Here is a 27,785-nt window from a genome sequence, read left to right as displayed (position 1 = left end):
CTGTGCTGAGAAGCAGGCTAGCAGTGCGCTCCTTTGTGTGCGTACCCCCTGTAGAATAAAATGGCGTTTCAGCACGAGCTTCCTTTCTTCTTGCAGTTCCTCACACGAGCATAGCAAGTGCAGCATGTCTTCTGCCCCGATGCCACATAGCCTGCATAGTGTTCCTGCTTTCGATCTCAGCCAGTGAGGAAGGTGTTGAATGCATGGTAGCAGGACCAGTCTGTATCTTAAGAAGGACAGTTTTTTTTTTTGCGTAACCTAGACCGAGATAAGGCTGGGAGGCTTGTGTCTGGCATGTGTTTAATACCATCCATGCGTGAGATCTTTTTGATAGGATGGTTTTATCCTGGATCCATGACTGTAGCTTGATCGATTTCTTTACCAGTTTGTTGAGTGATTTGTGATCTACAGGGGACGCACAGAGCCTTGCCAGCCCAGTGTTCACTATGCTTTTTGCCAGGTATTTTGCAGCTGGTGAGTTTTGGGTTTGCTCTAGCTCTTTCCATAAATATTCATTCAGCGTTCCTTCAGTCGTTTTTCTTACTTTATCCCATGAGCAGATATATGCCCCCTGTCGTGCCAAAAGCTGTGACCGAATTCCAAACTCCAATCTAATCTGTGCTGGGGATGATTCTATTTGCCGACACAATTGTACTATCAAGTGTTATGGCATCTCTGCCTCGGTGAGCCTCACTCCCATAGGTTAGTGTTGGTAACAGTTTGGCGCGTATGACATGTAGTAAAGGAGTCAGAGAAGAGCCGGAGAGGTTGTAGTTTATTGTTTTTAAGGGGATTGCCAGAGCGAGGCCTTTGCCTCTTATACTTGCCCTTTGTGCACTGAATTGGCCGCCACTGTCTATCTTAACACCTAGATATTTGTACGACGAGGTGTCTTTGATGCGGGTGTTATTCCAGAACCACGAGAAGACTTTCTTCTTTTTGTTCTTACTGATTGTCATTGTTTGCGTTTTCTCGAGGTTCGCTGTTAAGTCATTTGACTCGGAATATCTCTGGGTCGTATTTAGGAGGTTTTGGAGCCCTACTCTTGAATGGCATATTAGCACCAAGTCGTCTGCATATAAGAGGCATGGTAGATTGAGGCCTCCTAATTTTGGCAAGTGTGAATTACAGTTGTTTAATAGTGGCACCAAGTCCCCCAGGAACAGGTTGAACAGTGTGGGGGCCAACACAGCGAAGTAAGATATGATAGGATAAAGTTTAGAAAGCACACTAAAACCTGAGGGTGTCAAGGCACTAAATAGGCGGAGGTGAAGGGACTAGCATAAGACAGCCAACTAAAAGCCATGTTTTTAGCAGTTTTTTAAAAGCATAAAAAGAGTCCACTTTGGAAATGGGGGAAGGCAGGGAGTTCCAAGGTTTGAAGGCCTCTACTGAGAAGGAGCTCCCATCTCACCTGGCCCCTGCAGTATCTGGGGAGAGCAATTTTTTTCTGGTTGGAGGATCTCTGACCTCTCCTGGGACTAAACCATTGGAACATGGTTTTCAGCTGCAGCAAGCCTTTACTATGCATGCCTTTGTATACTGCACTCAGAACCTTGAAGGAGATATGCTGCTTAATGTGTACCCAGTGCAAGGCGTGAGACCCCCTCCTTTGCAGAGAATTGCTTTGTCATGTTCAGGATCAGCCTTTCTGCTGCATTCTGAACAACCTGGATTCTGTTCAGAGAAATGACATTGATAAGGTATAAAGCATTGCAATAATCAAGCCGGGCGGTGATAAGTGCCATAATGTTCGACCGATTTAAATCAGGCGGGATACAGGGTAACACCTTTCTGAGTATTTTTGGTATATAGAAACATGTGCTGACCGTACCTTTGACCCGAGCATCAAAAGTCAGACTGATCAAAAATGACCCCTAGATTTTTAACCGTCTTAGCTGAGACAGGAAGAGGACCACAATCTGCAGGGTACCAGACAATTGACCAGATAGAGTTCTGTAAAGCAAAAACCAGTATCTCAGTCTTATCAGCAGTGATCTTAAGGGAGTTACCCTTCATGCAGCAGATAATGCATGCCACACACTGGTTGAACTGCAAATCATTAAAGATGGAAGCAATGATTTGAGTTTCCTACAAGATCACCAGAAACCCAAATGATATAATAAGCTCATCCAGGGGTGTTACATAAATGTTAAATAAGGTGGAGCTCGGGGAGGAGCACTGAGGGACCCCAACCTCCACTGCGGAGGATTTAGAGCCAAGGCTGAAGCCTTGGCTCTAAATCCTCCACAGTGGATGGAATTCCTTCTTCCCGACATGAATGAATGAGGGAGCTGTAGAGCTTTATGCCCAACTCCCACCTCTTGCAGAAGCTGGACAATGTGCATCAGGGAGACTGTATGGAAATCTGCTGACAGTTCGAGCATAATCAGCACCGCAAAGCCTCCCTGATCCACCTGCATGCGGATATGGTCAGTGGCTATAAGGGCAGACTTGGTGCTGTGACTAGAGAAAAACTCATTCTGAGAGAGGCCTGAGCACTCCTGGGACTCCACATGGATCATCAGAAATAGTCTTTATGAATTTCTCAGCAATCTTGGCATGGACGGGGGGGTGGGAGATAGGGCAATCATTTTTCATCTCTGAGGGTTCGGAATTATTTTTTGGAGGGAATGATGACACAATAGACTCCTTCAGGTGTCCATGTAGTTACTGGATAGAAGACCATTGATAACCTGGCACGGGAAATTGGCTAGAGAGTCTGGAACCAATGTAAGTAAGGAGGGCATACAGGGGTCTGAGGGTGCACTGGATTTAAGGCCCATTAGAAGATCTTTGGTTTTCTGAGCAGAAATTTGAGGGAAGGTAGGAAGGGCAAACTTCTCATTGTCCCGAGTGGTCTCCTTAGCATCATTTGGATGCTGGGCTGTGGAAGGAGGGCAGATATTAACGAAATGCTTCTTGCGGGCCTGAGAAACCTCTTTGGTCTTAAGGTCTTCAGTTTTAGTAGGACTAAACTCCTAGAAGATCATGAGAACCTTGACTTGAAAGTAGGTAGCTACACTATATCAAAAATCTTGGGAGGGGGTTCGCGACTGATTTTCTGGTGCCTCAGAGGTCTCCTTGATGACCCCAAGGAGCATACTAGATGGAATCATTTCAGTAAAGAAGCAGGATTTGGCTTTAAAAATTGCATATTTGTATTTCTGTAGCAGGGTTGATTGATTGATGTATTTATTTGTTGATTAATTAAAACCATTACAACAAAGAACAGAAAGAAATACAAAGACAACACATTACCAGATTGAATATTCCAGGATACAATGCATAATGTTGACCACAATCAAGTTAACTTTCTCCAGATCAAGATAATTTAAAATTAATATTTCATTTTAAAAATAGACTATAGGGCTTGGCATTTTTCAGGGATAAAGTGCACGTATATCGTTCAATAAAAATAGTTACCATAATAAATAGAACATTATCTAAAAAGTAGTCCTCTAAAAGCAGACAATTAATACATTAAAAAGAGCCATAGAAATAATTCATCATAACCTAAGAAATAGCAGCCTCCTCTTTTCACACCGTAACAAATTTAACAAATACTTTGGGTGTCAACTTTACCTAATTTCATTTCCACTATAAGCATAAATTTTACAAATTGGTGTATTATATGGACGTTGACACCACTTAAACAAAATATTAATGCCGATCTACATGTCCTAATTCCCATTTCTAAAAAAATATGTTTTAAAATTGTTTTCCGTTCCTTCATCATTTTTGGGCATAGTGTTACCATATGCAGCAAGGTTTCATCATATTGCCCACATAGCCGACAAATATTTGATGCCCATTTGGACTTCCATTTGGGGGTTCCATCTTTGGTTGGATAAATTCCAAACCTTAATAACATGAATTTGTTCTTAATTAAGGATTTTTGATGAAAAAATAAATAGGGTTGGACCATCATTTTATCGAAGCAATTGGCAATGGTCCAAAAGTGTTTTTTTACCCCAAATCATATTTATCCAACACTTCTGACAGCAAGGCAACAGTTGAATTAATACATTTTTTATAAACCACTTTACTCCTTGTTTCGTCTTCCAGTTTAAGACAGTTGAATTTTAGGAGACACTCTGCTAAATAATCCTGCCAGCTTCTAGAATATTCACTTGTTGAAATCTCTATCCAACACATATTGGCCAACGTATCCTCCTCGGCTCGAGATAGTGCCAATAGTGTTTTAACAAATGCAGCTTTACGTACCAAGAGCTGTTGCCGTAAGCCAAATTCCAATCTCAAATTGGCACGTGAAATCTGCCTAGGAATCCTAAATACTGATTTATATGTCCTTGCAACTATGGACTCCAAAACTTTCACGTCTCTACCCTTAAAAATAATGGATCCATAGTCCAGGGAGGGGATAAGTTTTGCTTTCATGACTTTAAGTAGGTGGTCATAATTGGGGCATACTAATTTATCTCTTAATTTACGAAACGCGAAAGCAAGTGAGGTACCTTTAGCCTCTAAGTTATTAAAATGCTGTTTAAATGAGAGTCGATCATCAAATGTATTTCCCAAATATTTATAAATTTTTACACATTCCACAGACAAACCATTGATATTCAATTCTTTTACTCCAAGTTTGCCTTTCCCTATTAACATTATTTTTGTTTTTTTAATATTAATTTTTAAACCATTTTGGGTTACATATAAATTTAAAGAATTTAATAATCTTTTTAGTCCAATCATAGTTTGGCTAAGTAAAATAGTATCATCCGCATACTGTAAGTATTTGATTTCTTTACCCATTACAGAAGGGGAATGTGAATTTACGTCATTAAAATGGGTTGGGAGATCAGACATAAATAAATTAAAAAGACAAGGAGCGAGCACACATCCTTGTTTTAAGCCTAGATTTGTTTTAAGGCGGCGGGTAGTATGTCTACCATCGCCAATTTTGACCTGCACCCAAGTATTTGAGTACAATAATTTAATCATTTTTATTAGGGTTTCTGATATACCCCAATTCATTATCTTTTTCCAAAGAATATTTCTGGGTACAGAATCAAATGCGACTTTTAAATCAATAAAACAGATGTACAATTTTTGTTTCCTACATATGGCTCTTTCTCCTAATAAAGATAATAAAATCAAATTGGTAAGAGTCGATTCTCCCTTCCTAAATCCGGTTTGAAAGATTGGGATCAAATCTTCTCTTTCCGCCCAAGACTCCAACTCCTCTAACAGACAACTTGCGAATATTTTAGCATCTACATCTGTTAGGGTAATTAATCAATAATTTGCAGGATTGTCAAGGGGCCCACTTTTGTAGATCGGCTGTATTATACTTCCCCTCCATGAATCCGGGATACAGCCAGTTTTAAGAATTTCATTAAAGAGGGACGTTAATATCTCTGGCCAATGCTCAATTTTAGCTTTAAAAATAGCGTTCGGCATTCCATTAGGACCAGGTGCTCCATTTGATCTAATTTTAAATAAGACTTTTTTGACTTTATCTACCGACCATATCTTAGTAATCTTAGAGCCTGGTGTATCCCTTGTGCCGGGAGGGTCGTACTCTTCACCTGGCTCCAATTCACACTTGGTGTCAGAACATTCAAGCTCCTTTGTCATGTGGCTTTGGGAAGTTAATTTATTATTAAAAAAATGTATCCAACTCAATTCTTCTATATTGGCGCTTGTATTTCTAAAATTACCATTTTCTAAGTTATTTATTATACTCCAAAACACTCTTATATTCTTAGACTTACATGCGAAGTGGAGTTTGGCCCAGGTCATGTAGCAGGGATTTCTGCATAGCCTTTTCCCTAGAACAGGGGTCCATACGCCATTTACATTCTTGCCTGCAGCACTCCGGTATAAGGGATCCAAGCTCTTCTGAGAACCATGGGACTGATGGGGCTTTGAGTGATTCAGTTTTTAAAAGGGCCAGCAATATCAAGAGCCTTGTCAGTCCAGTTGTGGAAACCCTCGGCCATGGAGGGAAGCAGAGTATGCTTCCTCTCCCAGGCCGTACACAAAGCAGCCTCACATTTAGTAGCTGTAAGCTTGTTTAGACCCCTATAGCAAAAGGTCCTCAGAATAGAGCTCTCCTTCCCGGTAATGGGAAGGCTGGGACAGACTCTAAATTCAATTAAACAATGATCCACCCAGCTGAGAGGCTGAACAGCCTCTATCCCTAAATTGTTGTAGTTGATAAAATAAAAATGTCGTCCAGAGTGTGGCCGGGGGTGTGGGTTGGAGATTTATTTGCTCAAATCCCAGAGATGTCATGAGCTCAATGAGGAACGCTAAATTTTTATCTTGTTTATATCCTAGATGGGAATTAAAATCCCCTAGTATGGTAAGATGAGCGGAGGTAACGAATGGTTCCAATATTTTACACCATCTGTAAACCTGGTTCTAGGGCCAGGCGGGCAGTATACAAGGAGTCCGGAGAAGTTATGATTATTGGATAGCTTAATCCCGAACAAAACTACCTCCAGATGGCGAGTCAGAGTCACCATCTATCATGCACTGAGTGCATCTAAGAGATCTCTGAGCTACCAAGGCCAGTCTGCCACCTCTACAGTGAAGGAGGTCACATCTGAGAATGATATAGCCAGGTGGTACAGCATCTGCCAGGTCTGGACCAGAGTTCGCCATGGCCCATATCTCAGTGACAAAGAGGCAGTCTAAGTTAAGAGTTTGAATAATCAAAGCAATTTTGGTTTTGTGTTTAGGCAAGGAGTGTGCGTTTATTAACACTCTTTGAAAAAGACTGGATTTGAAACCAGTTTTGATATTAGTCCCAGAGACAGAGACCAGACCATGTGTGCGTCTGAAATTGCAATGCTGACAGAGTTCAGCCTCCCCAGTAGTAAAGACAAGTTTATATGCATACCCCACCTCGGGTGGTTTGGAAAGTAGTATGCCTTGGAACATTGTCATGCTCAGAAACATTCTATATCTTTCAGTTTATAGTTCTCCTGTGAGCTGTTTGCTGTGGGATTTTGTTTTATGCTTCAATAAAGTTACCTTGATTTTGACAGAGACTCTGACTCTGATTTTAATACCAGATGTAGGAAAGTGGAGCATTATGTCCTAGTGTTGTGGTAAATAGCATCTAGGCTTTACTAGAGGAATATGTGTTAGAATTTCGGAGTACCATAATGGCTATAAGTAATTGACATGTCTCAAAATAAATCTGACACCAATTCATAAAAATGAGGCATATTTTAATATATTTTTAGACACTAAAATGAACACCGTTGGATGCCTACAACCGGACTTTACCATTGCGGTCAATGGGAAAAAGCGGTAGTGCACTAAGCACTGGTGACAATCAGGAAAAAGCGGTAGTGCACTAAGCACTGGTGACAATCAGTCAATTGTAGGTCGAGTTTTATGAAACCCACCGAGGGTTAAGGCAACGTGGGTTCCAAAACAAAGCCATTACAGTCAGTTCAATTTAATCTGGTGCAAAATGCCTGGGTGCAGGGTTGTCTTGGCTCTCCTTGCTTCTGATGCAGGAGCATGTAAGAGATGGGTTTACCTCTTAGATGGTTCAGGGCAGAAAATGGATGCCGTAGTTCACTGAATGTGTTTGATAGTTCCCTCTTGTTGCAGCGTTGAGTAAAGGGGGTGGTAACCGAATGGTCAACAGCCATTCTTTGTAAAGGTAAGTCCAGAAAGATAACATTTGAATGTCCGGAGGTCTGGGGGAAAAGGGTAGCTGCCTGAAGCTTGCTGGAGGTCATGAATACTTTTCCCACAATGCACTTTTAGGCAATTCCTCAGAGGGCCCCATGGTCAGTGATTCTTTGGTTTTCTCGTAGGGGATTTCCATGTATAGTCATAAGGCACTGTTTTGCAGCCCTTCTTCTGCCGGGGAACCCCCAGAGGCTGAAGACACAGCCCTGGTAGAGGATTGACCCTTTCCTCACCCTGAACTCCCACCTGAAGACTTGGCCTGCTGTTTTTTTTGCTCTTCTGCTCCCTGAAGCCTGAATCAGGAACATGAGAAGCAAGAAGATAAATTAAGTACACTCTGTAAGGATCAGTCTTGGCCTTCTTTCTACCACATTCTGGACACTTATCAAAAAGAGATGGCATTTTTGAGCGATAAATTGCAGACTTTCTGTCAGAAAAACAAAGAGGAAGACCAAATACGTTAGGTAGTTATTAGCTCATTTCAGGAATTAAATTCTGAAGAAAAACATCAAATTGGGAGAGCTCAAAGTTCTGGGGTTCTTAAAGCAGGAGCCGGAAACATGAACTGAAGTAACTACCACTGGCTGGGCATGATGGGATACTGGTGGTGTCTGGATTCTTAAAGACACAGCTTCTGTTTTCAAAAACACATAATGGCAGACTAGGGGGCTTCTCTGTTCTTTCCTTTCAGCTCTATCTTGAAAAAAAAGAGGTTTTGTGAAGGAGATTATTCTGTGTGTTTAATACTACAAAAAACTACACAAAATGTAGTATAGTGGCTTCCTTTTTTCAATTCTAGTGTTAGTGGTATTAAGCTTTATTTTTCAATTACTTAAAATCATTACAATATACTATCAATCTTAAATGGAAAAAGAGTTAAAATTCCACACAAATTGCTACAAACTAGAAGGGAGTAAAACATTAAAACTGATATCCAAACTGGCAGGTGCATACAACTTGGAGGGGAGTTTGTCAAAGTCTCTCTTGCTTCTTCTTGTAACTCAATTTTCTGCCAGTGCGGCCCGGATTGATTCTGGAAACTTCCCTAGCTGCACAACTGTTTGAGCTGTTCTAGCAGAGAAACACAAGTCTGATGCTTCTTTGCATCTTACAAGACCGTGAGACCTGCAGATGTGAAGTACCAGTCGGTACTGCTCGCTAGCTACCTTTGGGCAACAGCACAGCAGATGGAGTCAGGATTCACGGTGGTAACTACAAAGTCGACTGTCAGTACTTGCTCAACGTAAGGCTGCAGTTTTCCCACTATGTAGGAGGTGTCCAGTGATGAGAGATTGGGTTGATGGTGTAAGCTTTCCAGGTATCTTTCATGTGATATTTTCTTGACCTGCGCATTCACTGATCTTTTCCATGCAGCTACAGGAATTTTTAAGTTGTGCAAGTTTTAAACGTCTATTTCTAACAATGCCATGGCTGCTGCCAACTGAACCTGCCATGGAGATACACCTTCTTCGCAGATTGTTTTAATTTGCGTTTTTAGGGAGGTTGCTGGAGCACGCAGGGTGCTAATATAGTGTTTTAAAATGTCCCCTGAACAGGTAATGTCCGGATGGGTGAGTCCCAGCTCCAACATTACTCTTGCTTTCCTGGCCTGTTGTGGGATGCCTAGAACCTTCTTGTATGGAGAAATGTAGTGGTTTGTAAGGCAATTGGTGAAGGCTCCAGGGAAGACTAAGTGGCCGTAGTTAAGCATGGAAACTAGTTTTGCTTTTAAGACTTTCAGGATTGGTTCTGCAGTTGGACTGTGTAGTCTTTGATTGAGATTTCTCAAACTGTAGATGGTGCCGCCCCCTTGCTTCTTAGATATTTCAGATGGGCTATGGATTTGGCCCCTTCCGATAGCTTGAGACCCAAATTGTTATAACGTGTGCATGTTTTAATTTGCAGGGCATCTAGGAGCCATTCTGCTGTCTTCTTTCGGTGGTACTTCCCAAAGATAATTATCCTGGTCTTCTCCTGGTTCACCAAGCTATTTTTCTTTTAGTTAAACCTGCGCAGAGCTTCTAAGTCTTTCTGTAGGCCTGTCCTAGTGTGATCCATTATAACTAAGTCATCAGTGTATTGGAGAATTTGGAGCCTCACATTCCCCAGCCTTGGTGTTAGTAGATTTGGCCACTTCAGGGTTTTTCACAGGTCAGCTGTATAGATTAAAAAGTAAAGGGGCAAGAACGCACCCTTGTTTGTCCCCCAAGAACAATTTTTAATTCAACAAGAGTGCTTTCCGGAGCTCCAAGGGGGATACTGTACTTAAGTCTGTGGAGCTCAACCACAAGACTATACCTCATAGAGAGACAATGCAAAGGGTCACCTAAGTCATCAAGAGCACACAAGCTCAGCCACAACCTACAACGTAATCTACCTCATAGATGGACTAGATGAACTACCTCAAAGAAAAACAAGCTAATAATAAAAAAATAAAAAAACACCACTGTGTCCTAAGTAAAGAACATCTACCGCAAGAACTGGCAAGCAGCACTACAGTCTACAACAACTCCTACTTCACGGAAAGATAAGAAGAAGTTCAAGAACAAGTACCTGAGAAGGAGAGCCTGTCCAGACCAACCAAATAACTAACTATATCCTTTAAGCCTCTATGCTATAGAACTGTTACTGGTCAGGGAGGCTACCCTTCAAAACTTTATGCTATATACCTAATACTAATCGGAAAATTAGTAGGAGAGGGGCTTTAGATATGCCTACCAACCTAATGTAATAAGAGAAATATAACTGAACTATACTAAAGAAGTAAGTTGTCCCGAGGGCGTGGTGGGGCAGGAGGGACCTTGCTGTTGCACGCCTACAGTATGACACATCAGCTGGGAGGGAGGGGAGGGGTGGAAGGGAGGAAGGGGGACAGGGTTTTGTTCTGTATGTCATGTTCATCCTGTTTGTCAAGTTTGTCCTGTATTTCCCGTCCATGTCCTTACCATACCCTTAGACAGAAAACACAGATCAATGCGCAGACCATTACCAACTCACACAAACAGACCACATGTACCCAACCATCTCTGTAATTACAAGCTGGTAAGACCGCGACCCGATTACCATCAAAATTATTAACAAAAACACACTGCTGATTGACCTAAAGATTATCCCTCTAATGTCAAGGGCCTGAACAATCATATCAAAAGGAAAAAAATATTAGATTACCTGTCAAAGACTAAAGGCGATATTATCCTACTGCAAGAAACAAAAACTCTCCTTGGAAGACGCGAATAAGCACAAAGTGAAATGGATAGGCCAGCTAGCCTGCTCACCAGCTGTAGGCAAAAAAAATGAGGAGTAATCACCATAGTTAACACTAAGTCCAAGAAAACTATTGAGCGTGCTCAGCACGACAATTAAGGCATGCTTCTGAGCACCCAACTCAAAAGAGGAGATGAAACAATACTTGTAACTAACATATATGCACCAAACACAGATGAAACAACATACTGGGAGGGGGTGACAAGAAAACTGGAGGCAAACCAGACGAATGACATGAGCATTGTAGCCGGTGATTTCAGCCTAGTCCTAGACCACACCCTTGACAGACAATCAGGCTTCCAAGCAAGACATCCAGCTTCCACCAGCGTTCTGAAAAACATATGTAACAGGTTCGACCTGCAAGACCCATGGCGCCTACAGCAACCAGACACTAGAGACTACACCTTCTACTCCAATCCACACAACTCCTACAGCAGAATTGACTACATCCTCAGGCTCACACACACACCTGATAGAGCACACAGATATTGTAGCAAGTCCATCTCAGACCACTCCTGCATTGGTCTACAGCTAGCTGGCCTGCATAACAAGCACACAACCTGCAGATGGCACTTCAACAAGATAACAGTTGCGAAACAGGAGGACAAAAACAAAATTGAGAAAGCAATCAAGAACTACATAAAAGAAAATGACACAACAGACATGGATCCTAAATGCCTATGGGACGCCCTTAAAGCGACCATCAGAGGCACGCTGATAGAAATAAAGGCCAGAAGAGACAGGGAAGCAGGAGGGCAGCTAGACCAGTTAGAAACGGACATTAAACAACTGGCAACTAAGCATATAGGAGACACTTCAAACTCAGAGATCCTAATAGAACTTACAGGGAAGAAATACGAATTCAACAGGATCTTTAGCAAAAGAGAATATCTGTGGATAAGCAAATACAAACAAATCAACCTCTGCGAAGCTAATAAGGCAGGAAAAATACTAGCATCATACCTCAAATGCATGCAAAGACAACACTGCATCGCCACAATCACAGATTCGAAAAACAAGACACACACCTGACACAAAGAAATCCTACACACGTTCATGAAATTCTTCAAAGACCTCTACACAACGGATGACAACATTGACCGGGAGGGCAGCTCAGCCTACCTAAACAGACTAAACCTACCCAAGATAACAGAAGAGGAAGCCAAAATACTAGGCCAAGATATAACATCACTAAAAGACAACAAAGCCCCAGGCCCAGATGGATACACAGCACCCTTCTACAAAACGGTCCAAGATCATCTCCTCCTAGCACTAACCAAAACCTTCAACCACTGCGCCAAGGTGCGGATAGTAACAGAAACCATGTCACAAGCCAACATAATTGTCATACCCAAAGAAGGCAAAGACCTGCAATGGCCCAAAAACTACCGGCCCATATCACTAATAAACCTACATTGCAAGGTAGAAGCCAATGTGCTAGCCACAAGACTAAACAAACTACTACCTCAACTGATTGGAAATACACAGGTAGGCTAAATGAAAACACACATGTCTCACGACAACACAAGATTCATCTGCCAAGTCATAGAACTCTCCTCAAAATCACTCAACTCTGCGGTAGCAATTACGCTAGACCCAGAAAAGACATTCAACAGAGTATCCTGGCACTTCCTTGAGAAGTGCATGCAGGCATACAACCTAGGAGACGAATACACAAAGAAATTCATGGCACTGTACAAAAACCCCAAAGCATGGATAGCCATTAATGGAGGTTCTTTGACCCAATTTAACCTTGAGAGAGGGACAAGACAGGGCTGCCCGCTATCCCCACTACTTTTCCTACTAGCACTCAAACCCCTGAATAGAGACACATTGGCTAACAGCGACATAGCAGGCGTAACAATCAACAACACCACAGCCAAGCTTGCTGCCTATGCGGATGATTTACTCATAATAACGGAGAACCCCGGCAATCCATACCCGCACTCATGCAAACAATTGAAGCATACGCTATCCACTCAGGTTATCAACTCAATAGGGACAAATCAGAATGCATTCCCCTCAACATACACACAACCAGAGAGGTAATGGGGGCCTTGGGGCTGGCATGGCAACCCAGGGTTGTCAAATACCTGGGTATCCAATTTGGGAAAAGCCTAAGAAGCACCTTAGAATTGAATGAGAAAAAAACTCTGGGAAAGATCAAGGAGCTAGTAGATACCTGGTCACCCATGTTCATCACATGGTGAGGCAGAATAGACACTGTAAAGTTGATGATCACTCCTATAGTTAACTATCTGGCAGGTATGCTACCCCTGGCTCCAACAGAAGACTTCAACAGGAAGATAGACCAAATGCTTAACAAATTTATATGGATGGATAAAAAACCCAGAATAGGTCTCCAAAAACTGATACTAAGGAAGAAATTGGGAGGGCTCAACGTGGCGGATCTGAAAACATTCCAACTAGCCTTCATAGCCAGACAGAGGATGCACTGATTGCTCCCGAAACAGCACTACAAGCCGACATGGCTCTCCATAGAAAAAGCCATTCTAAATAACACAGACCCACTGACACTCCTCACATCAAACAAACAAGCACTCAAGAACAACCTGATCCTCAGGATCACAAGGTATGCGCTGTTTAAGGTAGATCAGAAACTCGAAGTCAGCATCAAGAACTCGCACTGGGAAACACTCTGGTCAAACCCCAAGATTAAATACAGAGGGAAACCACTCGAAATAGAGTCATGGAGGAAGCTAGGAATGTTATACCCAGCTCAACTGGAAGCAGAAGCGGAACCCTACACTTTTAACAGTTTGAAAACAAGACTTGACCTCCCTGATATAGAACTGTACAATTTCCTGGCAATCAAAACAGCCTTTACAAAGTCAAAATCAGACAAACATAAAGCATCAATCTTTCAGTTTATGGAAACCATAAACAAAACAGGTCACCAAGTCTCACTCCTCTACAAACTCCTCCGACCTGCCTCCACCAAACTTAAAGCTAAAAACACCGACTACTGGGAAACCCAAATAGGCTCCAAACTCACGGAACAGGAACTACAAATCCTCTGGGCATCCCCATCGAAAAATATGATATCACCAGTGCTGGCGCAAACTAAATTCTGGCTACTCCACCAGGCATACTGGACGCCAGCCCGCCTCACTTCAATAGGCCTAAGAGATTCCGATACCTGCTGGAACTGCAGCACCAAAAGATGGGACCTAGAGCACCTCATCTTTCGCTGCACTAAGGTCAAAAACTTCTGGAAGAAGGTGCTTGACTTCACAAACAGAACTTTGGGCTGCAGCTTAAAACAAGCATTTGCCACAACTATCACAGCACACATTATATCAGACATCGCCACTCTAGAGGACAGATACCTCCTGGACTTCCTCCTTATGTCAGCAGTCAAAACAGTACTAACCAAATGGAAGGACACCTCCAAAGCCACATTCAAGGGATGGTTGAACTGGATGGCCTTCCTCAGAGGAGCCGATAACACTGCACTCACATACACACTAAGCATGGGCGGAAAATCCGTTACGCTCGCGGATTTTGCGGATTTTCAGTAAATTCGCAATCCGCGAGATCCGCGAATTTCCCGCAAAATCCGCAAATTCGCACGCAGCGGATTTTTTTTCTTGGTGATACAATTTTGCTGGGTGCGGTGTAAGTTCGCAATTGCGAACTGGTACAAAACCCTCGCGAACTGGCAGAAATCCTTGGGAACTGGCAGAAATGCTTGCGAACACAAAAAAAGCATTCAGCAGGTTCAAAAGTTCAAACTCATCATTAGTAACCATTCCCTATAATGCTTCCTGACAAGGGCCCCTCCAGAGTTTAGTTGCTAGTTGCAACAATTATATGACCCTGCTCTGACCCTCACAGCAGGCTCATAGAATAGCTAAAAGTAGGCCACAAAGGTCCTGGAAAAAAAAATTGCACTGCAACAGAAAGCAAATTACAGATAAGGAAGCAGGTGCCAGACTGGAATTTTAAAACAGTGACACATTAATAAATCAACCCCAAATTAATTCATGTCAGTTGAAGCAGGCAGGTGTGCTTGCTTTTCCCCCCCATAATCTACAGTGATGATGAACCAGAGGGTGGCATTGATGCACCAGAGGATAGCATGGGTGACACAGAGGGTGGCAGGGGTGAAACAGAGGGTTCTGGGAACCTGTGATGATGAACCAGACGTAGAATCAATATAATCGTGATGTTGCGAGCCGACATGTAAGTTCGCAATTGCGAACTGGTACAAAACCCTCGCGAACTGGCAGAAATCCTTGCGAACTGGCAGAAATCCTTGCGAATACAAAAAAAAAAAAAAAATCCGCAAATTCGCGAGTATTCGCGGATTTTGCGGATTGCGAGTTCGCAAATTCGCAATATTTGCGAACGCCAGATTCGCAAAATTCGCCCATGCTTAATACACACCTTGAAGGTACCCCAACAGAGGAATGTGGTCAAAGCTCGACAAATTTCTAAAAACCTACAAAGCCCCATAGACAATGATTTCAAGTCCAATTAAGCCAAACCAGCTAAACGCAACCTCAAGGATCCAGTGCTCTGTCACCAAAACAACCACCACTCACTTTTATGTTTTATGTACCAACTAGACACGCACCAATCGCAACAAACTATGTGTTTTATGTTATATGAGGGCCAGTCTATGTGGGGCGAACAAGCAAAGACTGATACATGAACCACTGCTGCCCCATACGATCAACGGCGAAACGGCCATATGTTATTTGTATGTCTTTTACAATATGTAACTTGTAAATACCAATAAAAACATTAACAAAAAAACAAAAAAAAACCTTTGTGGTGCTGTTCTTCAGTTGAAACCCCCAATGTTTCCAGTTGTTTTGCAGATTTCCAGTTTAGCTGAAGAGATACCCTCAGTGGTCTGAGATCGCTCTCGTCCCTATTTCCCACTTCAAATTTGTTAAAAATGTTCTCAGGTTATCCCAGATAAAGATGTAATCAATTGTGGACTTGTCCCTGAAGGTGGGGAGAGAAAGCCTGAGAGATTTCGCAGGTTGTTTGATGGTGTGGGCAGAAACCATATTTTCAGTGAAAAGGAGCCACTGAACAGGGGCTGATTCAGACTGGTTTGTAAAGTCTGTTTTTGAGTGCCCCAACTCCTGGGTGTTAATGTCCCCGACAATAATTGGAAAGTGTGAGACATATTTATTTATGAGGTGGTCCATTTTTGTTGTCAATATTTTTAGTACTTGTTGTTTTTTTGCTGAGAGGCAGCGTTGACATAGCAATTAAGAAAAGACAAATTGAGATGTTGTTGCTTTTTAATTCGCAGATCAGTACCGCTTGCAGATTAGCGGTGTTTGTTGTTTAGGGCTGCAGAGTGAAATTCTAAAAAAACCTGGGAGAATTAGAGGATTGGTGACCCATGTCTCTTGTAGGCACAGGATGTAATTTTCTCGAAGGTAATTGCTTACTCAATTGTACCCAAGCAATCTATATAGCCCAGCAACACTCCAGGATGTGGTGGACAGCTGTATATTGTTTCTCAGTGTTCTTTTTATGATCTTTTGATGAGCAGCATTTATTGTGTTAGAAGTGGCGTCGTGGTGGATGGCCTTCCAGACCAGTCCGAGTGCCATGCTTGAAGATAGTCTTTGGCCCACTGATGTGGGCTGTCCTGTGGTCAAGCGTACTTATTATCCTGTAGGCGTTGTAAAGTCCTGGCCTGCGGCTGAGCTTTTCCCTGGTTGATTACTCCCTGTCCCCCTTAGAACCGGAGTGAACCTCCTTCATTGGCAGTGATGCTGCTAGGACGTGTGGGTATTTCTTGTGTATGGGGAAAGCGATGTCAATACCCCAATCAGATATTTGAACTATTTCTTCTGGTGTTAGGCCAACCTGGGAGGGGAAACTCAACCCTACCGAGGTCGATTCCCTGGAGAGACTCAGGAACTTAATCCAAGCTAGGACCTCTGAGTGTGTTTCTGTAAGGTCCTGGATATGCCTAATTAGTTGAAGTACGTTGCCCCTGTTTATAATGTCACCTTGGCCTTTAATGAAGTATCTAGGGGTAAGGATTACCTCATGAGTAGTTTTGCTGACTTTGTTTACCTTGGGCTGGACACTTAGACCCGTCTGTACGATACTTAAATTAAGGCTTAAGGAAGGGTCCTGTTGGGGTGGTTCTGGACGGTATATCAGGCTTTGGAATGGCTGAGCTGATTGATCACAGTACCTCTGGGAGTCTGAGGGTAAGAGTCCCTGAGATAAATTGTCCCCTATATCAAGTCCTTGTTCCTTGGTTGAGCATAATAGACTTCTCCGCTCTAAGTTCATGATGTTTCATGAATGAGGTAGTTGAGTTACTGTTGCTGGGCCTGTTGGGCTGTGCGAGTCCCCGGTTCAGGGAATTGGCTGTAAAGGCCTGCCAGTCTCTTGTTTGGCATCCAAAGGGTTTGGTACTGTGGATGTTGAGTTGCTTAGGACGTGGTTTTTATTGAACATTGAATAGAACCGTGTTTTGTCTTCGTCATTTTGTGAATTTTGAGTATGGGTTGGTAATAGGAGGGCAACTTTTTTTGATGCCCTGGCCTTTTTCTCTTGTTTCTTTAAATTTTTTCTTGACCCTCCTTGAAAGAGGTTCTTCTTTCCTTATCTGAAAAAAGGCATTGCCCTCGAGGTTCTTCCATGGATTTGGGATTTGTGAGCTAGCATTCAGACTGGGTGGACTGATGGAGAGTTTAGTGGATACGAGAAGTCCTTGTGTGTCGTGCTTTGTTAAGGGGTTGTCCGAATTGTTTCTGGCTGAGTTGCCATGAGGGTCGGCGAGGTTTGAGATTGGCGCAGTACTACTATTGTTCGTCGGGCCGATGGTGGCTTGCAATGAGGGCTGGGCAGACCCCTCGTTAACTTCTCCACTATTCAGCTACCATCTACCTCTTCGCCTTCCTTGGTTCTGCCTCTCTGGTTCTGATTCCCTCTCGCAGCTCACTTAGAGTGGTACGCAGTGGTACAGTACACTTTGGTACCCCCACCTTCTACCACTGCTGCTACTCACATCCTGCTGCCACCACTGCTGCTCCGATGCACCGGGAAACCTGGACTGATCGTAAAGAAAGGAATGCTAGATGAAGATGTGGCCACTGTAGCCTATGTTTTTAGGCTGCATTATTGTCTTTCTATCTCTTAAGTGTCTTTGCAGGCCTTCCTGAAGAAACCATAACCATACACAAAGGCATTTTCTTACCCATGTTTACTACCGGAACCTGCCTACCAATGGGATGTTTCTGGAGACTTACAGGTCCCCTACATGTCAATACAATATGGTTCTTGAGTAAAAAACAAGATTTATTAAATCTGAAAACTTTCACTTGATGTCAGCATCTGTGGCACTCTGCTTGCATGACACTGCCCAGGTGAAGGCCTCAACCTCTTCCAGTGACTGGAGTTGTGCTTCCCGTGCTAGCATTCAGAATCTGAGTTTTTACCCAGTGGATGTTGAGGCTCAGTTGTGCTCATTTGATTTGTCCTCTTCTCTTGCATCCGCTGATGGGTATATGAGAGTACGGCCAAGTCATCTGAAAAGTCCAGGTCATCGAACTGTGTCCAAGGTGTTCACTGGATCTCCTTTATTTTTCTTGCTGTGGATGTATGATCCAGTCTATTACCAGCAATAAGAGAAAAGGCAAGAGCAAACCACCCTGACGGACTCCGCTCCTCATTTTCAAGGTTTCAGTGAGTTGTCTTCCATGGACTATCTAGCAGGTCATTCCCTCGTAAAAGTTCCTAAGGATTCTTCTGAGTTTATCTAGTACACCATAGTAGTGGAGGAGCTTCTAATGGGTCCCTCTGTCCATTATGTTTATCAGCTTCGTGCAGTCAATTAGGTTGACATAGAGGGAGGAGGTCCATTCCATCGACTGCTCAACAATGATGATATGCATGACTATACTCAAGGTCAAGATATGTATCATGGAAAATCAACGCAACATACATTGTCACTGTACTACTATCAAACTCACTATAGACTTTTTGGAACAAGGGCACAATGGGAACATAATGGGGGGGCGGTAATTGAAAACCCCAAATGAATTAAACTATTCCGGATTTAAGTTGGCTTTCTCCTACTGAAAGAACAGCAGTGGGTGTATGGACTCAAGACCCACATAGTCGGACTCAATAAAAAAATCTCATGGGTGATGTTGTCACCAACATAACTCCTTCACATACAGGGAGGTATCCAGACTTTCTTTTCCATTAATATGGCCTGCTTATGGTTCAGAACCTCTGCAAACTCAACCTGGCCCCAAGGTAACCCCTTGTTTCAACATTTACCTACTCTGTTTTGACTGATGGTATGTACTTGACCTTTTTTGATTATAATATCTACTCCTTTTTTAATTGATTTTTGTACACATTATGGGGCATATATTGAATAGTCACCTTCCTGTCCTGAGCTGCATGAAACAGAGTGGGGAGGAATGTGCAATATTAATTATTATTCAGCACAATCCTGCCCACCGTCTGTGCTGGTGCATAAACTGCTGCGAGCACCAATGCAGGTACCTTTGCACCATGGTGCAAGGGTGCCTGCGTTGTAGTCATGATTTGTTTTGTGCAGGAACGGACACCTTTCTGCAAAAAAACAATCCTCTGAGGATTTTTCCTCTTCCTTTGTGTAGAAAGAGGAAACAGAAGGAGAAATAAACATATTTCTTCTCATTACGCTTCCACTTTGGAGGTGTAGTATTTTGACACATTTCCAGAAATATTACTAATGGTAAATCTAGAAATGCACCACAATACATTGGAGGGAGCACAGGAACACCCACATTCTACCTATGGAACACCTGCTGAGTCAGAGTAGCACCAAGCAGCGAATAGTGCTGCCTTGCAGTACTCTACATTGACCACATGGTGGCCCTCTGAAGCTTGGAGAATTCCGGAATTTAAGTCATCCTTGCACTCCCATGTGTGAAAAATATGTTGCTTAAATATTACGAGCTGATCAGGTTTTCTCTTCCTTCACTCATTGATCAGTTCCCTGATCTACAAACTTCCCTCCCCTTATATTCTATCCTCCTTACAGTAAGGCCTCAATAGCCAATGTAAATTACATTGCCTGCTCCTTGTAGCATGCTACATTTTGGCCTTTAAATTATGAAACAAACTGCCATGGTAACACCTACGCATGGGACTACATTTCCAGTGGGCCATAGATGCTGATGCAATAGTGACATCACCCTGTGCAAATAGCATCTCAGATTCTAACCGAAAGGGAGCCTCTGTGTCTTCCCACCCTGGGGGACTCATTTAAAAACAGTGGAATTGAAGGCAAGCTGCAACAGTGCTTTTACTGGCAGCCCCATGAGCCCAACTGACTACAGAACCCCATCAATACTATTTATAAGCCCAGAGGGAGCAACACATTAAAAGAATGATTGTTAATACACAAGCTGGCTTTGAGTCCCCTTCTGCTATTAAAGTGGAACTAGAAAAATGGAAAGTGAAATTTGTTTATACATGTTTCAGAAGCAAATCATCTCATATTCATGTCACTAATAAAAAATTGAAAACCAAACCCATCCTGAGAACTAATTACTTTGTTATACATCAGTTTTGATTTTAAAAAATGACTGAAAATCTTTTTTCACTTTCATACAGTTAAACAATATCTGTACATTAAGGACATCTCATCCAGTGCCCTCGTAGGGCAATTAAGCACACATCGTGGGTCAGCTGCCTTTAGGGGTGTTGTGCTTTCTAAGCAGTCTTTTAATTTTATCTTCACAATGCTCTTCTTTTTGCAGCTGTGCAGTAACCCAGGACGTGAACGTACATGTGATTCAAAATGGTCAGTCCCTGCAAGTCATGTTTGAGATAGAGACCTTCATCTTTAAAGACCAGTCTAAAGTATATATGAAGTGTGATGTGTCCCTGTGCCCAATCACACCATCAAATACCTGCCAGGTAAGTGATGAGGGTTGATGAAGAAGAATAATGTAAATATTTTTTTTAACAAGCTGATGTATGAGCCCCACATGAAGCAGGTGTGAGTACAGTCAGTGAGTTACTGGCATGAACGGTGGGACTTTCTCAGGGAGGAGTGTGCATGAGTACAGCGAGACACATGAATGTTCAAACAGAATCAACTTGTTCTTTATTTTTCTAAATTGGGTTGGGGTTTTTATTGTATTGTGTCATGACTTCACTACAGTTTGGTACTGCATAAATATTTTCCTTCAAGTTAAGCCTGACTGCACTACCAGGAAACAAGCTCAGGTCTATTTAGTGACTTTAGTAGTTCACCCTGACAAGGATTTAGATTATTACTTGAGGTAGGTACTCCACCACCTCAACTAATACTCAAATGTCTCACATTCTGTAAATGGTTAGTAGGTAGTAACTTTACAGGAACTGAAACTTGATGCAGTATAACCCTTAAGCAAAACACTGGGTAGAAGAATATGTCTTGAGGGTGTTTGGGCAAAATATAGGAAAAAACATATGGAATACAAACATATTGTTGTGTCAAGAATATCCGTATGTAAAAATATCAACAAGAGTACATTTGAAGATAAAATTATTCTTTTAAGAGATGTTTGTAATATTGGTTTGAAAAATGTCAATTTAGCAATATAGTTGTAAGTAATATCATTTGTAAATGTTAATTTGTTTGTAATTTTTTTGTAGTGTGTTTGATTTTGCATGTCTACTCATTTATATTCTGAGAAATAAAATATATTAATTATTACATTTTGGAAATTTATACTTTATGTTGTAAAAATAAAGGTGTTCTCCATGTTTTTGGAGTGGTACATTGGGTTTTTATAGTATAAAGTCGGGGCAAATTCTAAAAAGTGAATATCCAAAAGTACATTGTAGATTAATTTTTATAATGCTATGCAAATTAATATGTTACTTAATTTTAATAAAAACATATTTTAAATCCATATTGTTACATAATTTTTTTGATTAAACTGTTTATTGGCATTTATTAGAACCACATATTTGAATGCAATTAACATGTCACATTATATCCTGAACAGATGGTACAGTTCCGCACAAGACTTTCCCTATAGCACCCTCCCTCACTCTGGATTGTATTTTGAGTTAGCCTTGTTGACCCTTGCTCTACCATCAATGGGGAGGAGCAAATATTGCTTAAATATATATTCCATTTCCCCCACACCTTGTCCCACTGCTTAAGTCATCCTCTATTTGTGTAGATTGTTCATTCAGCCAACATGCACCCATCAATATCCTGTTCCCATCCAACTATATCTACGGACTCTATTACGCTTTCTTAACATTTAGTCAGTGACTGCCCATATTTGGTCTATTCGATTGAAGTCTGTGGCGTTCCACGTATTGAGCAGACATTACTTGGGGATAAGTCTAAGGCTATCCCACAGACTTTTCCGACCACCCTGTTGACAGCCCTCCAGAATACCTGGATTAAGACACATACCCAGAGTATATGATAAAACATGCCTGTCTCCCCACATCCCCATCTACAGTCTATGGAGCTACTTCGACCCATCTTAACCAATGTGGTGCATGAGGTGTATGTGCGCTGCAAAAGTTTCAATTGGACCAGCCGCAGTTGTACTGGAATGGCCTCCTCTCGGGGGGAGGATGGCCCATTGCACCAATCCTCCTCATCCAAGTCTCCCACATCATTCTGCCAACGAGTATATAGCTGTTGCAACAGGTCTGGTAAACTGAAAATTCTTTTCCATTAAATATCTGCTAGCAGTCTGAGTGGGGTGGCGTCCGGGATCCCAGCCACCTCTCTGGTTGCCCAGTAAGGCATGTTGTATTTGCACTATTACATACATTTTAATACATTATAATTTATAATTAATTCATTTAAATATACATTGAATTGTTATATTTTAAATTTCATTTTTTTAAATTTATTTTGTTACATTAATAATTTTGATAAATTATAATTTGTAATTAACTAAACTACATATGAATGGTATGACATTTAAATACATAATTTTCAAATATTAAATAACAATTACATGAAACAAATAAAAAAAATATAAAAATATATACAAAATAATTTAAAAACAGTAAAATAATCTTACATTTTCCTATATACGTTATTTACATTTTATAATGTTTGAGAAAGATAAATATTCATAATACAATTTGTTTTAGAAATATATTTTTACATTTTAATATTTTAGTACTTTTTATTTTTTATTGAATGTTTGATTTTGTGTTTTTTTTTATTTCTTTATTATTCAGTTCATAGCAATTGCCATTTGAAAATCAGAAAATTAAATCATAATTGTAGGAATATGATGCAATTATATGTAATAGCACCAAAACTTAAATCACATTAAAGCAAAAAAAAAGAAAAAAAGAAATAAAACTGAGATAAGCAAAGCAGCTACATTTCAAATCGACATCTCCACATATTCTAACATATGCTGGCAGATTTTAATCCCTAGTTTTTTCTTCCACAAAGATTTAATGCGATACAAGCTAAGTTCAAGATTAAACACATTATGAAACTTGGCACTCCACATTTCATATGATGGTGCCTCTGATTGCTACAACATAGAAGCGACACATAATCGGGCAACAGCCATACTTATACATATAAAATATCAAAAAGGATAGCAAATCTGCATAGGTTGAAAATCCCCACCCACACCTAATAACATATTCTCTCTAGAAATACAGACTACAACCCCCGTAGTTAGCGATAGAAATTCTGAGATGCCAGTTAGAAATTGTTTTAAAACTGTACAATCAAAGTGTAAATGTACAATAATTGCTTTCTCTGCATGATATCTAAAACATTTCCCGTTGTGTACCCCCCACCTCATCTTCTTGACTGGTGTATGGTATAAATTAAACAGAGTTTCATAGTGTTGGGTGCGTATATTTGCCGTCAGTATAACTTTACTAGCCATATCTATTGATGATTGCACATATGCACCATTATTACCAAATCTATCCCTCCACTTCGCCTCATGCATCTCAATGTCATCCCGCTGTGTCGCCCGTAATATGTCATACAGTGCCCCAATCTTAGCTCTTTTAGACAATGCCTCTAATAAATCATTGGTTGTTATAGATGTATATCTGCAATGTTTATTAATAAAATCACAAATTTGCAAATATTTGAAAAAATTATACTTAGAAATTTTGTATCGTTCCACTAAATCTGAAAACTGAATAATTATCCCATCCCTATACATATCCCCTAGACGTCTTATCCCCTTGCCCTTCCAAGTAGCCATCGTTGTGTCCCAAAACACCAGGGGAAATATTTCCATGGAGTTAAAAGCCGTATAGTAGCCAATCCGATTTGGGGATACATTTTTGCGTATCAAATTCCACGCCTTATATGCAGCAGAGGCGATTTTAAATCGAGTTCTTTTGAAATATCTTGGTTCGTAAAAAGTAAGCAAAGCCTCTCTCGCCTGAGTACCCAACAACATCTAATATATGTTAGGAGCTTCAAATGACCTTACTTCATCCCCAACCACCAGATACTGCATGTTCTGCAAAAGGCAAACTAGATAATAAAAAGAAAAGTTTGGCACCCCCCCCCCCATCAACCACTTGCCAATGGAAGCATCATATATTTTGAAGCATGCAGATATTTCTTCCATCTCCATATAAACCTACTTGTGTCATCTCTAGCGGTCCTGTCCTAAAATAGTACATTACCCGGGGGAGTATACACATTTTTAAAACATTGCATTGTCCTACCATTGATAAATGAAGACATTGTACCTTTTCCAACTGACTTTTCAGTGAAGCTAATATGTCTGCCCAATTCACTTTGACTATCTCCTGGAGTGACATCCTGATCTTTATTCCCAAATATCTTGCTTCTGGTGTAACACAGACTTCACCAGGACAAAGTCCCTCGGTACAAACAACCTGGGTTTTAGAGACATTTAACTTGCAACTGACAACTTCCCCATACGGCTGAGTCTGATTCCCAATTTCCCTTAGTGCTTGCTCTAGGTCAGATGTTACTACCGCTATGTTATCCGCGTAAGCAAGAACACATACTTGATGTTGCCCCACTGCCTTTAACTGTATACCATTGGTGGTCTCAATATTTGCAACAGTGGGTTGATATAAATAGCAAAGAGTAAAGGTGAACAGGGGCATCCCTGCCGGGTGCCCCTAGTTATGAATACAAAAGATGACTCCTTCCCCATTGTACAAATTTTAGCTCGCAGGCATTTGTACATAGTCTGTAGCGCTAGCAAAAATTGGCGACCAAACCCCATCTTTCGTATTACAGCCTACAAAAACGACCACGATACACAGTCAAATGCTTTTTCAGCATCTAAAAAAGTTATACCTATGTGTTTTTGACATGTAGTAGTGTAGACTAGCTGCGCAATTACCCTGTGTATATGATTTACCGTGCTCTTGCCGGGGAAGAAGCCATGCTGATGCCGAGATACCAATCGAATACACCTAGCTATCAGTATTTATTATTGATATTGGTCTATACGAACCCGGGAGCCTGGAAGACTTGTCCTTCTTTTTAAAAATCACTATATTGGCATCGTCCCAAGATGGTGGGGGGTTCCCACACTGAGCTTCTAAAAACGTGAACAGCATATCATCCTTAATAATTGAAAAGATTATCCGATAGACCTCCAGGGAAGTTTATCCGGCCGTGCCGCTTTCCCTAATGCTAGTCCATCTAATGATGTCTGAAGTTCTAGCATAGTAATAGGAGCCTCTAGCTCTTCCCATTCGCCTAACCCAATCTCAGTTAAATCGAAATTTCTGAGGTACCGGTCTATAGTACCCTGTTCCACAAGATCTTGAGTATATAATTCTTTATAATACAAGTGAAGTACCTCTATTATGCCTTCCATAGTCTCAGCTGTGCCCCGTTTACCATCCTCCAAAATGTCTATTTGCCTGGAGGCTTGTCTACCCCACAGTCTTTGAGCTAAACATCAGCCAGTTGCCTCCCCATATTCATATCTTTCTGCCTTATGTATTTTAAACTGAGCAGCTATTTCTTGACTCCACACCCTATTGATCCCAGCCTTACAACAGGCCATATTAGCTTGCACTTCTTTACTATCCAGATTCACTCTAACCACTTGTATACGTTCATATTCAGTCTTCTTTAGCTCCTCAAGTAAACCCATCATTTGTTCTTTCTGTTGTGTCTGCTTAGCCCATTGGTTGGGTAGCTGATCCTCTATTACTCTCCAGAAACAATGTACCCCAGGTTTGAATATGATGAATATATTCCTCATCGCTTAGAAGTTTTTTATTAAATGTTAAGGATCGCTGCTCCTTTGACAAACTAAAGTTGACAAGATCCATAACCATAGGTCCACAGGTCCATGAGACGATGAAATGCGGGGCCACACCTGTATCTTAGCACCTACAGTCAACAAGTGAGGTAAAAAAATATAGTCCAGCCGAACAATCTTATTGTGTGGGGACGAAAATAATGTATACCCAGGATCACCTTCTCCATGATTCACTGTATTTTGTAGTGTAGTTCCTATTTTCCCTATAGGCCCTGCGCATTGGAATAACATAAACAAAGTATAGACGTAGAAGTGCGGTCTTCCAGGTCTCTACTGACTATGCTAAACTTAATTAGGTTTGTACCAACTAGCTCAGAGGTCACTGGAAACTTTCTTGACTGAATAGGAAGTGATCAGCTTCCCTGGTACAGACAAGAAGGGATTCAGTTTTCCAACAACCGCATAAACATGGCAACTTTGCTCCTTAGAATAAGAGTCAATCTCTAGAGTCGTGTGAATCAATAGACAGTTATTTTACTCAGTCAGTTGTGCAGATTACTTTCACCAAGATGCAGAGAATAGAGAGACAGGCGTTTTCAATAAAATGTATATTTTATAGAACAGTCTTTCTTCTCATGCAAGAGAAATGAATTGCCACAATTGCAAGACTAGTTATTATAAAAAGTGCGTACAGTAAAAGGAGAATTGCGAAATAATACTGTAAAAGCATTGATATGGTTTCTTAGCCATACAATGGTTAAAATGAATAAAATATATACATTCATATATACATTTGACTAACGTACTCAACTGTTGCTTCTAACTACGCCTACCCCAGTGTACCTGACCTAAGCCTAATACTTGGGAGGGAGTAAGTAAGTAGCATTTTTAGTTAAGTTGGTTTTGCCAAGGTTTGCTTCAAGAATTCTCTCTAAGGGTTTAGTCAACACCATACCTCTGAAATAGAATGTTGGAGGTCTTGTATCTCCTTCCAGGACTCGATATCCCAGTCACTCGCAAGAGTAGGCTGGAAACGCCGGAGCTGGATTTTCTCGGCAGGAGAAAAGACAGCGTCTCTCTCAGCGCATCAAGGAGGAGGAGGGGCAGCGTCCGTGGGCTGCTTGCATCTGCTGGGCTCTGCAAGGGACAGCTGTTCTGCTCCTGTATTCACCACACCATCGCTCCTTTTGCATTAAAGCACGGGCCCAACACGTGGCAAACTCCATCAATAATGCCACAAACAAAGCAAAGACTCTGTTCAACACAGTAAAGGACCTAGCTGGGGCCCAAACAACGGCTACTGTCCATCCCCTAACAAAAAAACAATGTCAGGACCTTGCGACATTCTTTAATGACAAGATTGAGAATATTATCATCAACATCACGACCAGGCCCCCCGGCAACTGCCCACACCAGGATATCCCCATACCACCAGACAAAGTAAACACTCTGGAAAACTGGCCCCCGGTAACGATGGACTCCCTAAAAACTGCCCTAAAATCCATCTCATCAGGCTCCCCCTGTGACCCCCTCCCTGTGAGTATTTTAAAACAACTTGATCCCACCCCCTTGACTGCCATAACAAACGTGCTCAATGCTTCCCTCCAAGCTTCCATC

General features: G+C 41.4%; 1 protein-coding gene across 1 annotated transcript in view; it reads left to right on the top strand.

The window, feature by feature from the left end:
- LOC147725088 (uncharacterized) overlaps positions 1-27,785 on the top strand; it is a 456,944-nt gene that overhangs the window by 389,601 nt on the left and 39,558 nt on the right. Inside the window, exon 6 of the mRNA XM_086918166.1 lies at positions 20,712-20,871. Within this exon, the coding sequence (XP_086774292.1) occupies positions 20,712-20,871 (160 nt within the window). The remainder of the gene's footprint in view (positions 1-20,711; positions 20,872-27,785) is intronic.

This window comes from Lissotriton vulgaris, chromosome 4_1 (assembly GCF_964263255.1).
Source record: "Lissotriton vulgaris chromosome 4_1, aLisVul1.2, whole genome shotgun sequence".
NCBI classification, from domain to species: domain Eukaryota; kingdom Metazoa; phylum Chordata; class Amphibia; order Caudata; family Salamandridae; genus Lissotriton; species Lissotriton vulgaris.
Note: the sequence above shows the minus strand (reverse complement) of the source record. Positions and strands in the feature narration are given on the sequence as shown.